The 13,906-nt window shown below is 40.9% G+C and overlaps 1 protein-coding gene across 3 annotated transcripts in view; it reads right to left on the reverse strand.

Annotated features, from left to right (window-relative positions):
- Nucleotides 1-347: 347 nt before the first annotated feature.
- The window catches only part of STAMBP (STAM binding protein), a 34,404-nt gene continuing 20,845 nt past the window's right edge, over nt 348-13,906 (reverse strand). For 2 of the 3 annotated variants that reach the window (XM_060169237.1, XM_060169236.1), the window contains exons 3-10: nt 12,858-12,933; nt 12,450-12,545; nt 10,925-11,288; nt 9,754-9,878; nt 8,733-8,870; nt 3,261-3,373; nt 2,567-2,666; nt 348-1,007 (exon numbers count right to left, since the gene is read on the reverse strand). In XM_060169237.1, the coding sequence (XP_060025220.1) occupies nt 951-1,007; nt 2,567-2,666; nt 3,261-3,373; nt 8,733-8,870; nt 9,754-9,878; nt 10,925-11,288; nt 12,450-12,545; nt 12,858-12,933 (1,069 nt within the window). In that variant the 3' untranslated portion in view covers nt 348-950. The remainder of the gene's footprint in view (nt 1,008-2,566; nt 2,667-3,260; nt 3,374-8,732; nt 8,871-9,753; nt 9,879-10,924; nt 11,289-12,449; nt 12,546-12,857; nt 12,934-13,906) is intronic. The other variant, XM_060169238.1, reaches the window with a different exon arrangement.

The raw sequence follows: 13,906 nt of genomic DNA on the forward strand, positions 1-13,906 counted from the left end.
CAGGGTGGGGTGGCATGGGAATATAATCATTTATTTGGAGTGTAACCTGGTACTCCAAACAAAGGCTCTATTATCCTCAGCTGAAAGCTTTTAGGGCATAAGGAGGAAGTGAATGGTATGACCGACTTGAGATAGCACCAAAAGAACAGAGATGACTTCACAGTCCTGGAAGATGGCAAAAGGCAGAGAGAAAAGACTGAACAATTAAAAGTGAACTGGGACATACCTTCAATGTTGGTACATCTCAAATTCCATTTTCCCCTCACCTTTCCCCAAATAACCAGACGATTTAGTTAACCTCTCTAGACAATGCTTGATCCAACAGATCATTCTAGAGCACAAAGAAATATATAGTTGTTATTTTATTGTAGAAGAAAAAATATCCCTAAATATTTGTTAAATAACAATAACTCCTGACAAAATCATTCTTCAGGGTTCTTGGGCCTCACCATCTGGTCAAACACAGCAAGCTCTCCCTCAGCCTTATGATAAGCTTCATTAATATTGCCATAAACAACAGAAAAACCCAAAGATTTTCTAAATGGCTTCCAAATTTCTGCATAGATGCCCTTAATTAGTCCAAAGATAAACAATAAACAAGTTGGCCGAGAAATTAGAAGGATCTCTGAGAGGGGAAAAAATGTTAACAATTGGTGAATCTAGAACAAAGGGTATATAAGTGTTCATTACAACATTTTTTCAACTTAATTTTTTAGTTACAGGCAGACTGAAAAGTTGCTTTAGCATGATCATGCTATTTTCCAGATGTGCCTAAAAAACATATTCAATTATTTCTTTTCAAACCAGAAACAGAAAATCAGTTCTCCCCCAGGTGATACGTTCTATTCTGTTTTAAAAAGCTTCCAGAGCTTTCTGGAAAGTTTAAATTAAGGGGCTACCAGTACACTGATATGGTTTTATAGTTCTTGGGAAGTGTCTGAGTCAAACTCTCATCGAAGGTCTGTGATGGTCACTGCTCTGTCCACAACAGTCACGTGGCTGCAGCTCTGCAACAGGGAAAAAGAAAGAAAGGGAAAGTCCTGGAAAATTCTGAAAAGTCATCTTTAAAACTCCTTACTTGTTGAAGTCATGGAAGATATCTTTTACTTAACTTCCTGTGTGTTTTCTTATCTTTGAAAAGCAAGTTTAAAAGCTATTTACAATAAGCAGTTCACTGCCTAACTTCTTATATCTTTTGTATATTGTCATGATATATAAATATATATGTTTAAGAAAAACCCAAACAAACAAAACTCCTATTTACAATGCTTATTCTGGCTAGTGGTTCCCAGGCTGGCAGCCAGACTGCTACTTAAATGGCTGTTATGGTAAGGGGTCTGGGAATTATTACTTCCACCAACCCAGAATCAATAGGCTGTAGCCTGAATCAATGTGGGCCCACATACCTTCATTTATTTTTCAAATGTATGTATATTCTAGAGTCATTCGTAAAATATACATTTATTTTAAATAACTGCTGAATTCATTGCAGTTTTTTGGGTTATTATGTCAACCAGATAATAAAGTACACCTACTCTCACATGGGGAATACTCCCTCTTGGCATGCATAAGGGTTCATCCTAACTGAAAGCCTAGGCATTTCTGGGGGATTGTATAGCCTCTGTTTCAACATCCTGGTACCTAGACATTTATTATATTCCAAGGCAGGCTAACCTATTTGTGAACAAGTCTGTCAGAAAGTTCTTTCTCATACTCAGCTGAAAACTGTCATCCCACAGGGTCTTAAGTTTTAGTTCTGGGAGTCACACCCAATACCTTTTTATACAACAATTCTTCTAACACTTATAGTCAGTTCTCAGATGCTCCCTGGGGTTCTCTCCTAAACACCCCCAGTTTCTTTTATGTGACAAGGGTCTGACTCCCTTTTCCATATTGGTCACTTTTCAGGAAACCCAAAAGAAATAATAATACTCCATGGCCAGCATGGAGTGAAGCAATACTATCACATTAGATTTGAGGGGAAAAATTGAAACATACTTATCAGCAACTGAAACTTTTTACTCACGGAATACCACTTGGGGAAAAAAACTTTCTAATAAGGTCATAAAAATCCCTGTTATCTAAAATCAAATTAAAAGCAATATTCCACAATTAAATATACTTAAGTGGCTTTTTCTTTTGAATTCAAATCTCTTATTGAAGTGCAGGCTTAGCAACTGATGATGATGAAGGAAAAAACCTAACATTTAATAAGCAAGCTACTGCACTTGGTACTTTCTGTGCATCACTTCATTTAATCCTGTCAATAACCCTATTCAAGTACGTATTATTATTATTATCATCTTCATTTACAGATGAGAAAGCTGAGGACCAGGAAGGTTAAGTAACTTGATCAAAGACACACAGTCCTTAAGTAGCAGAGCTAAGACTCAAACTCCTTCCTATCCCACACCGCTTCCCATGTATGTTTTTATTAGGAAGATTTGGAAAAATAAGTGACAAGGCTGATCTTCTATGTGTGTCACAAAGGACAATGTGCCTCATCAGCTCTTACTGTCCTCCCTGGTTAAAGCACAGCTCCGATTTCTTCTACATAGATACATACACAGAAGAGAGGTGGATCCTTGCTGTGTGGATGAAATCCTTTCTGGCGACAGGAAGAAATCTCCTCTAGTCCGTGGTCAGTTAGTCTAAAGAATCCAGTTCTGAAATAAGAAAAAGCAGATCTAGAATCAAGCAAAGGTGTCCCCTCAATCACACACACACACACACACACATACACACACTCACACACACACAAACACACACACAGAGCAGTGAAGAGCTCACTTTGAGACAGCCTCAAAAGTATGCTGGCTCATAGGTCTCTTCTCTGGTGAATGAATCAGTTAGAGAATGACTCATCACCGCCACTACGCTACTTTTACTGGGAGAATTCATAGTAAATAACAGGATTTAGAATGAAAAAGTAACTTTTGGAGATAATCTGTTGGATTTTGAAATTTTCTAATCTGATATCAATCTCTTGAAATTCCTACTGCTTCAAGTCAAACACTTCAAATTTTTTATGTCCTTTTCTTATAAAAGCATCTAGGTTGTTGCTTGGATACTTTTGTAAACAAGTTAGAGTAGGTTTATCAGGATATAGGACTTAAAAGGAAGCCTTTTTAAAAAGCCAATCAATACCACAATCTATATATTTTATAGAGAACAAGGTCTTAAGAATGGAGAATGTTTCCTCTGAGGCTTTTCCCCGGCTATCTCCTTGCAAAACCCTGAACCACACCCTATGTACTTACTCCTGGAACTTGGGGGAACAAACAATGGCTATCGACTCTGGCAACATCATCTGGTAGGAGCAGTGAGTGTGTAGGTCAACACTGGAGAGGAAGGCGGTCTGCGTGGGATGAGTCTGAGAAGAGAAAAAAAGGCAGGGACCCCTTCAGCGAGAATACACAGTCAAGCCTGGCCCATGAAGGAAGGTAGAGCCAAGTAATTCTCAATAACTTGCTACGATCTCCTTACGTACAAAGCCATTAGCAGTCATGAGGAATATGCCTGAAGTTCATAATAAGTAATGAACCTACTTCCCAGCACTGTAAACGAGTATAGTGTAACATGAGTATGTGAAGAGACTCAATTTCTAATTGACCATCAAGACTTATCTGGCTACTCACAAGCTCTCTCAACACAATGGCGTCTCCCATACTGGATCAGACAGTACATGCTGCCCAATACAACAACCTAGTAGAAGTCAAGGACTTAACAAAGCACAGTTAGATGAATGATTCTTCTTCCTGATGGAGGGGTTAAAAGGTCAAGCATGAGTCTGGGGCTCTATAGGCAAAAGTAGCAAAAGCTGTCCTGTGGTTAAAGCATATCTTTCAAGGATATGAGAGGCAGAGGGTTACTGGGATTTCAGAAGGGTAGTTAAATCACACAAAGGACCCTGTCTTATTTGAGAAAAAGACCAAGATATTGAATTTTGAGGGTAATCAGTTAAAGCACCATCTAAATTACATTGTTTATCTCATCTGTTTTCAGTTACTTAATGGTTTTTGTTTTGGCCACGCCTCGTGGCTTGTGGCATCTTAGTTCCCCAACCAGGTATTGAACCTAGGCCACAGCAGTGAAAGCACTGAGTCCTAACCACTGGAATCCCACAGTTATTTAATGTTTCATTGATCACACTCTTTGTACACAAATGGACCATATAATGACTTACGTTCATCTCAGAGGGGGTGTGAGATAACAAGGATGGAAAAAGAAAGACCCAATATGACTCAAAAAGACCACCAATCTTTACTGACAGAAAAGCACAGAAAAGAAATATGTGCCCTTGACCAGTGTTTTCAACCCTGTTGTGCAAAAAATGAAGCTTCTGAGGAACTTGTCAAAAGCACAGGCTCCTGCACCCCACCCTGGAAATATCCATCCTGAGAAGGAAATTTTTTTCTTTAAAGCTCATTAAATGATTCTTATGTGCAGCCTCATCTGAGAAGCACAACTGCATAGAATGCTGTGACCAGCTCATTGTGGAAGAGGTCTGCAATACAGGAACATGTTAGCTGAGTGCTGACAGTAAATCTACACACAGGTCTGCATGGGGAAGGAAAGAACTTTCATGACCACAAGGGAGAAACAGTTTCTACCTAATACGAATATGATCCTATAGACTGTTAGGGACAAACAGCCTGTGCCAACACCCTACAGCCCATGGTTACAGCCTGAAATTTTAACTGAGAACAAATAAGACCTACACAAGCTGATGAAGGCCTCCAATCTAAAGTTGGGTTAGCTAGAAAGATGATATACAGATACATAGCAGGGGATCAATAAATAACTGTTAAACTAAACCAAAAAATCTTGTTTGAGCCTCTGCTCCCCACTAACTACTGTACCTTCTCTCCTTCCCTTTACAGTCAAGTTTCTTGAAAAAACAGTTATGCTCACTGTGTCCACCATGCTGGTGACAGAGGCAGGCATTTTTATGAAGAGAAAACAATACACTAAAGGAGCAGAAATAAGTGAGGAGAGTGAATGCCCAGGGTAGCCTGGGTGCCTGGATGAGTAGGGCAGCCACAGGAGAGCAATGCCAGGTAAGACAAGGTGAAGGAGTGCCTTGAATACTGAGTTGGGGGTTACACAATAGTTGGTGATAAACATGACCATACAAAGTTTTTGACCAGGGAACCTGATTTATATAGCTGGCAAGGTACAGAAGGAAGAACTGACCTTTTGCCTTCTCCTCTTGCCAATTTTAAGATCTGAGCAAACGTTATGGTCTGCTTTTGTTTGCTTTCAATCCCAAGTTAGGAAGGAATGCTACAGAAATATCATGGGGAAAAAAAGCTGGAATACTATCAATTTAGGCTCTAAATTTCTTCCTAGCTAGGCCCCCACTGATATTAAAAATCCTTTTACTCATTTGTGGCTAAGATCTACCTGAAGTCTAAACAGAAATTATTCCAAACTTTCCCCATCTTCTCCAGTTTTTAAACTTATCTGTCTCCTCCTGCTGAGCAGTGGATCTAGACTTCAACCTTGTTGATAGCAAGATTACCTAAAATGAGTTCCCTCAACCCCTCCAATTATAACCTCAAAAATCTCTCGGTATCTTTCTTTCTTCCTTCAATTCTGTCTCAGAGGAGTGAGTGTTTTCTCCCCCATATGAAGATGACTCCCTTTTTGTACTTTTGATTTAATACTTTCCTATCTTCCATTACCTTGTCTCTCCTGACCTCTGACATCTGCTGCACAGGCTCCACTATACTCCACCAGCTCACTGGGCTTAAAAACATGTTCAGGGACTTCCCTGGTGGCACAGTAGTTAAGAATCCGCCCGCCAATGCAGGCGACACGGGTTTGAGCCCTGGTCCAGGAAGATCCCACATGCCGCGGAGCAACTAAGCCCGCCTGTGTGCCACAACTACTGAGCCTGCACACCTAGAGCCCATGCTCTGCAACAAGAGAAGCCAGTGCAATAAGACCATGCACTGCAACAAAGAGTAGCCCCTGCTCGCTGCAACTAGAGAAAGCCTGCGCTCAGCAACGAAGACCCAACGCAGCCAAAAATAAATAAATATATTTTTTTAAAAAAATGTTCAGACAACTATACACAAGAATGCAGATGAACCTTAAAAACTGAGTAAAAGGGCTTCCCTGGTGGTGTAGTGGTTGAGAGTCCGCCTGCCGATGCAGGGGACACGGGTTCATGCCCCGGTCTGGGAAGATCCCACATGCCGCGGAGCGGCTGGGCCCGTGAGCCACGGCTGCTGAGCCTGCGCATCCGGAGCCTGTACTCCAGAACGGGAGAGGCCACAACAGTGAGAGGTTCGCGTACCACAAAAAAAAAAAAAAAAAGAAAATTGAGCAAAAGAAGCCAAGTACAAAAAAATACATATTATACAATTCTATTTACATAAAGTTCAAAACCAGGCAAAACTAAACTATTGGGTTTAGGGATACACACTTAGGTGGTAAAGCTATAAAGAAAAGCAAAGAATTTCCAGAAATGTCAAGTGAGGGACTATCTATACCAGAGAGGAAGGGTAACTGGGCAGGACATGGAGGTGGGAGTGTGCTTCTGGCGACGCTCTATTTCTTGTCCTAGGTAATGTATGCGCACAGATGTTTGTTTAATGATTCATTAAAGTGCACGTTTATTTTATGTACTTTCTTATACACATTTCAAATATAAAGGTTTAAAAAAAAAACAAAATAAAAACAGAACACATTTTCACACTAAACCATAAATCAAGCAAACTCTCTCAACCTGGCTATTCCTTAAGCCACCATTCCATCTCTTTCCTTTCCTTTAGTCAGTGCTAAGCTCTTCAAAAAATCAGTATATATTTCACTATCACCACAACCTCAATACCCATTACTTCTTAAACCTTTTTAATCTGCATAAAACCCACTAAATTGAGGTCATCAATGACCTCATCAAATCCAAAGGGCTCATACAAGTCTTCATCTCTCTGCAGCATGTGACATAGTTAACATCCTGAAGCTTCTTCTTAGGATGTTCCTCCTCCTTTGGCATCTGCGCCTTAACACTCCCCTCACCTTTCTCTGACATCTCGCTTCATGACTGACTACTCCCTACGCTCCCCTAAGTGGCCTGTCCTTCAAGCTGCCAGTGAATCTCTTCCTGTTCTCCACCCTCCTCCAGTTCCAAGGCTTCCAAGGTCAGCTGTATGCAGAGGTCTCCCGGTTCTCTTTCCCACCTAGACCGTGTTCCCAAGTTCCAACTGCCTGATAATTACCTCCACCAATATAATGTCAAATACTCACAACGGAAGACACCATTTGCCCCACTTCCAAGTAAGCTCTCCTGCTGGAGCCTCTGTTTCTGCTTATGAGATGATTAATCATTGCCACCCCCATGAGTCAGGCCTGAAATCTCTAAGTCATCACTTACTCATCATCCTCTCTTACTCATTCCCCACATCCTCTGAAATCCTACATTTATCTCTTCCTTCCCAAATGCACTGCTATCACCGTAGCTCTCATCATTATTAGACTTTATCATCACATTAACCTCTTAAATGATCTCCCTGCTTCAACCTCCTCACTAAAAAGCAGAACTATCCTGCCTGTCCACCCAAAACCCTCCAGAACACTGCTCCTAAAGTATCATGTGAAAGCTTACCTACAACTGTTTCCTGATATGAACCATAAGCCCCAGAAAACTGGACCACTCAAAGCTGCAGGATCACAGTCTGCCTATTCCAGTGTTGTCCCCTCCATATGGAACTCTCCCTTGGCTCACCTCGTCAAAATTCTAGAAAATCACCCCAGGTGTGATCCTTCCCTCCTCTGAATTCCACAGGGCTGTTTGCACCTCTTGAGGCACTTGGCACATTCTGCCTCACATGAAGAGTTATGACTTGTCTATATGTCAGTCTCCTTTATGAGACTAAAATCATATCTTACTCAAATTTGTATCCCCTGGCGGATAAGGTACAAGTTTTCTACTCCCCATGTAAGATAATGGGGGATACACGATAAAAGGCAAATATTTATGAAAGGACAGAGGCACACTGACTGCCTCACAGGTCAGTATTTCCCAAATTCTAACATACAAGTGTATGCAATCTTCCCAAATCCAGAAATGAGCTGCCTTGTTTTTATGTAACCCTGTCACACAATATGGAAAACAGCTTGGTCTATGAGAATGAGGGGTTGAAAAGGAATAGAAAGAAAAATTAAGAAGTAATCTTTAGGGATGGAATTATATTTTACCTGAATATTACCAGAAGACTGTTAAGACATGCAGACACTTGAAAATCTCCTATATTCGTGGCCCTTCTGATTTATGTAAAGGTATAGGCTGCTTTAAGAAAGACCAAATGGAGGCATCTGAATTAACTTCCTTGGCTCATTTAAAATATTTTGATTTATATACCTTTCAGGAACATCATTTGTACGAAGTAAGGCATAGCCTCTACCGTCAAGGTCCACATATACTCTAGGCTAGCATCCTATCACTGTTCATGCTCACAGGGGAATTGGGACTTTAGGGAAACAGGTTCATTTCCATTAAAAAATTTTAAGTTAAAAAGCCCTAAGTAATGCCCGGAAATCAATACTGTGGTGCAAGCAGTTACGTATGCTAGGGAAGTCAAGTCTGCATCCAACAGAGGGAAGTACAACCATCTAAATAGTCTGGATACAATTCACTCTGCTCCAAGCCAAAAATAAGCAGTGTGTTTATAATATCATGTGAGAAGAGGAGACGAACCCCTGGAGAGCTCGGAATTGCTTACGTGAATCCAGCCCAGTGTGATGAGACCCTGCTGATCCTGTATGAGGAAAAGCTCTTCTTCGTTCTCGGTGTTGCAATAATCAGACCCAGCACTTTGCTTGGGGATGAGGACATGGGTAATGGTAAATTCATTCCTCATCTGTCAAATGAGAAAACAGCTCATCACAATTCCCTGGCACTTAGGCAACCCCACTCTGTCACAGCAGTGGAAAGTTAAACATCTATACAAGCGAAGGCCCTTCCCCCCAGCATGAGTCTTCTAAGTGAGGTGAGTCCCTTATGTCAGTCATGTTCACAACCCTGACTGCCCAAGTACATTGCTTGGGGCCCTCTGCAAAGCCACAGATGCCCACAGCCCTGTGGGAATTTCCTGCTGCAGCCAAACAGGTCTACTCATGATTCTTAAGAAGCTCTGGGTATAGTACCATTTCTCTTCCTTTGTTCATGTCTAGAGTAGTTTCCTTTTACTATTTCCCTAAGCCCTTCCCATCCTTTAAAGCTCAGTTGAAGTCTATTCCACCTTAGGTGTTTATTTATTCAGCAGTTAGTAATGGGTTCTTTAAGCACCTCCATTTAATGATCCTTCTTTCCTCATAATTCCTAGTGCCTTTATTGTACATACTAGTCAACATACTATCTATCTTTTGGTGTATATATCCCTCTCTCTCCAAAGTGCTGGGGTACTTTTTGCGGACACATGCTCCGTGCCTTACATATTTCATATTCCCAGGTCCTGCCATAAAGTCGGTGTTCAAAAGCTAATACACAGGATCTTCCTACCAAGTTTAGAATTAGGTATTTCTTACCACTGGCATTAAAATAATCAGTTCAGTTCAAGGGACTTTGAAAATCAATCAAATACAGGGTCACTAAAATCAAGGTGACATTGCATTACGCTGCCCATGGCTCTTTGGCAGAAGGATTGGCACAAAGAGTAACTGACCCTGGGTATCTTCTCTGAGAGTCACAGGAGGCCAAGGGGGAAGAAACAGTCTCAGCTCAGGAAAGCATTTGTCTTTTACCAGTTTTCCACAGAGAATTCCACATGTCTCTACTCCCCGGGCAGTGTTGGCACTGGCCAACTGGAGAAACCGTGGGCAGAGCTTCCCAGGCACCACCACGTGGCGCAGTCCATCGATTGTAGGAGCTGTAATGGAGAAAGAAGAAATGTCTGAGATCATGGGGCACAGCCTCCCCAAGCAGACCTCAGAGTTGGCAGCCCTGGGAGAGCAATGCTAAATCACTGGGGTCCTGCAACTGTAGGTAGCGCATGGGGATCTCATCCTTATGGCAGAAGAAAAAGGGCTGTAAAGTCTTTTCTCCAACCTCTTGCTACAGCCATTGGGAGTATGTTATTTCAAGAAAAGAAAAGAGGCTTTAATCATTCAAGTTAACACAAAGGTAAACTACTGCTTAAAAGAAGTTTCTGAGCTATTCAGGAATAATAGTGAGAGACAATCCTGCCTAGTACATGGGGAGAAACCTGAAGGCCAGGCTTCAAGAGTCCAGCACCCCTTGCCCACTCTTACCTTGTGCTTTTAAGTGGATCTTCTGCGAAGCTGAACTCCTTACATGACTACTTGAAAGACAATTCCTAACAAAAAGATCTATTCTATTAATCAAGGCATACTCATCATTTTGCCACTATTGTTATTTTCTCAGATAGCCATACATTGGTGAGAGGAGGAAAGACTCAACAGTTTTTTAAGGCTAGACTGAATTATCACTGACTACATACAATACTTACCTTGACTAAACTCCTTACCAATTAGGAACATTTGCAGGGCAAGCACAATTCAGTAGCTCTTTTTTATTATTTAAAGGTCAGTGGTTGAACTGTAAAGTGGTACTATAAATCTCAAATTTCCTTTACAAAAGGTCAACAGTGGTCTCTAGTTCACTGAACATTTCAAATCTCTGTATAACCCTTAAAAGCTGAGGGTCTGACTTTCAAGGATGTTATTAGCTCTTCAGAAAATCGACCTGGCCCAGGTAAACTATATGTCTTAAGCAAAGTCCACTTTATAATATAGCTGTGATAGAACACAGTATGGTAATACTAATCAAATGGATTTCTGTGACCAGAGCCTAATGAGTGGTATCATGGAGGTAGTTGTAGCTGAATCTCCTGCAATGACACCCTGTTTGGTTGCAGCTGAGATAGAAGAGTACGGAAGCAAATGAATTCACTACCTTCTGAGTTGCTCAATGCTCCAGGTTTCAAGGATCTATCCACTACAGGTGGCTTGGCAGGCCTTACAGTTGTATTACAGTCCGAAGGCTGTGTGTATATAACAGGTGCCGTGGGGAACACATCTAGGGAGGGCTTCTCTAAGTCAGGTACCAGTGGGCCGTCCAGGCCAGGGTCCACCTTCCCAAACTCCTGTACAATTTTCAGTCGTTCTTTTTCTAGTTCCTGGTTCCGGATCATCTCCTCAAAGGCATGGAACTGTTCCTGCTCCAACTGTTGCTGCTTCTGTTGTGCCACCCTCTGTCTTTCCTTTTCCAGCTCTTGCTGGATGGCTACGTTTCGGGCAAATTCTTCCTCTTCCTTCTTCTACAAAGAATGAATACGAGTTAGGCTAACACTTTATACTCAAGTGACTTCACATCTTAGAAGGACAAGGCTTTTCAGCAGGGAGATTGCCCCAAATGTACTTCTGCTCTAGCGTGAGTTCCCAACACAGAATTCATGTTTCCCTTAGTACCTCCACACCCATGGAACAGCTGCTGCTCCTGTCTATCTAACTACCATACACCTATTCTTCAAAAACAGTTAAAGTCCTGATCCTCTTGGTACCCTTTCCCAATGACTTTAACTAATGCATTTTCTTCTTTACCAAAATCTCAAGGCAACTTACTGTCTGCACCTCATAATCTGTATCATACAATTTTAGCCTCTGGTGTGCCATGTATACATTCTGTATCCCAAGTAAGGCTGTGAAACAGAACCAAATCTAAACTTACAACTGCCATGTTGGGGGTCTCTGTTGAATTTTGACCCTGAATGAAGCCTCTGAAATTTTTCTGGTGATTGGTCCAATATAGAGTGACATTTTAAACTACTAAGAAACATCAAGGAATAATCTCCTTCATGAAGGTTTTCACTCATTTTCACTCATTTCACTAAGGTACTCTAAGGGTACCGTAGAAATACATAGCTGTTCACCTCTCTGCTAATTTTCAACATCAGAGTCCAGAACAGAATTCAGTAGAGTGTACAAAAGAATGTGCAAGTGCTTGCAGTGTGTGTTCTCACCTGACACAGACCAATGACACTGTCTCAGAGCTTCTCATGTGTTTTAACTGACTCTTCCTAACAAGAATCATTTGAAAATAGCTTGAAAAAAACCCCCAATTATTATAAACAGGTATATCCTATGTTGGATATAATCAAATGTGTATCAAATATCCCAAATTCTCTGATCTAAAAACCTTATACTTTAGTGCGATTTTCATTGTTCTTAGGTTCTAGCTCTAGACATAGCAGACAAGCAATAGATATTCTGTCCCTCAAGTCATCCTCTTAGATAAACAGGCTAAATCTGTATTAGAATCCTCAGCCTAAACACCTTTTTTGAGTTTCTGGTCTTTGCCAATAAAGTAAAATATCACATTAAAATCACAAGATCTGTTGAAATATCTATTAGAATCCTAGGTCACAGCCTAAGAAACCAAAATAATTTCCTTTTTTTTTTTTTTGCCATTACATACTCACTTTTTCTTCATTATATTCTATATATTCTTTGGTATATCGTTTTAACAGTTCTGCTTTCAGCTCTTCTGCTTTGGGAAATGCAATCTCCTTTAATTTCTGAGACACAAAATCAAAAACTGGGAGTTAGAACAATTGCCCGCTAATTAAGTAGAGAAGTAAAAAGACTGAAGTCAAGTTGGCAATGGCAACAATGTTTCTAAAAACATTTAAATAATAATTTAAATTTAAATAATTTAATTTAAAATACCTCCTACCATACCAGATATTTCGTAACTGATCTAGTGAAATGGCCTTATCTCCTATTTGCAGGATATGATGCTCAGATGCAGATACTGCTACTTATATTTTGGAGTTAGCTTGTGCTTCTCTGAAGCTTTTAGATGGGCAACAGTTAAAGTGAAGACCCACCTTTACTGTGTCTTTCTTTTCAGGAATGACAGCCGATTTGTAATCTCGATGCTTTGGTAGTTTCTCAATAAAGAGCCTAAGGGAACAGATCAGATTGACTGTGATGCAAAGAAGATGTCCAAATGTCCAAAAGACTCTGAAGCAATGCAACTCCCTTACCCTGCAGAGACTACTTGATGGGTTTCCAGGCATGCAGGGATAACAGGAACACCCTGACAGGCCATGTTCCCCACTCATCTCTAGCCCTGTAAAGAGCAACAGAGTGTTTCCCTCTTCTCCCAAATCAGATGTGCAGCAGCACCAGACTCCTACAACAAAAACGATGGGGAGGAAAGCCTATCCTGCGCCCCAAAATACACCTCCAAAGAGATTCTTTTCTTCTTGTGACAGTAACAGGCTTCCAAAGGAAAAGGCCTCTCACAAATCATTCTTCAGAGAACAGTTTGGCAGCCAAGGACAGGAGGCTAAGAGAAAACCCGCATTCTATTACTACTTCTAACTCTGTGTGACCTTTAATGCTGGCTTTTCTTCTTTGGGATTCATGTTCCATCAAAGAAGAATATTCCTTGCACCAGATTAAGCACTGAGATGCTTAGACAGTTCATGTGTTATATGTGTGTAATATGTGCATGTTCCATGTGTAACGTGTATTATGATCTCTGATGAAAAGTGCTTAGAGAAACATTAAGTGCTAGATTTCCTCTTTCAGTTCTTGTCCTTGGCTGTAAAGCTCAGTGGGAAAAATAAACTGAATCAATTCATAGACCTCTAACATTTATGATGTCTACTTGGGGACGGTGAAAATAATAGAAGTTCAGTAACTTGTCATAGCCAAAACGGAGGGTTCAGAATTCAATGCCAGCAGGCCGGTTCCAGAGTCTACTCTTTCAACCACTATATCGTACTGCCTCCTCATGGCTCCTGGAATGTCCAGAACTGTTGGAGGGGTTCTGAACAAAGATGTCTTTCAATAGAATTACGTTGTAATAAACACAAGCTGAGACCCAAAACAAATAAACTGAGGGTAGCTTGCCCACAGCCACAAAACA

The sequence above is a fragment of the Lagenorhynchus albirostris genome, chromosome 13, assembly GCF_949774975.1.
Source record: "Lagenorhynchus albirostris chromosome 13, mLagAlb1.1, whole genome shotgun sequence".
In the NCBI taxonomy this organism is placed as follows: Eukaryota; Metazoa; Chordata; class Mammalia; order Artiodactyla; family Delphinidae; genus Lagenorhynchus; species Lagenorhynchus albirostris.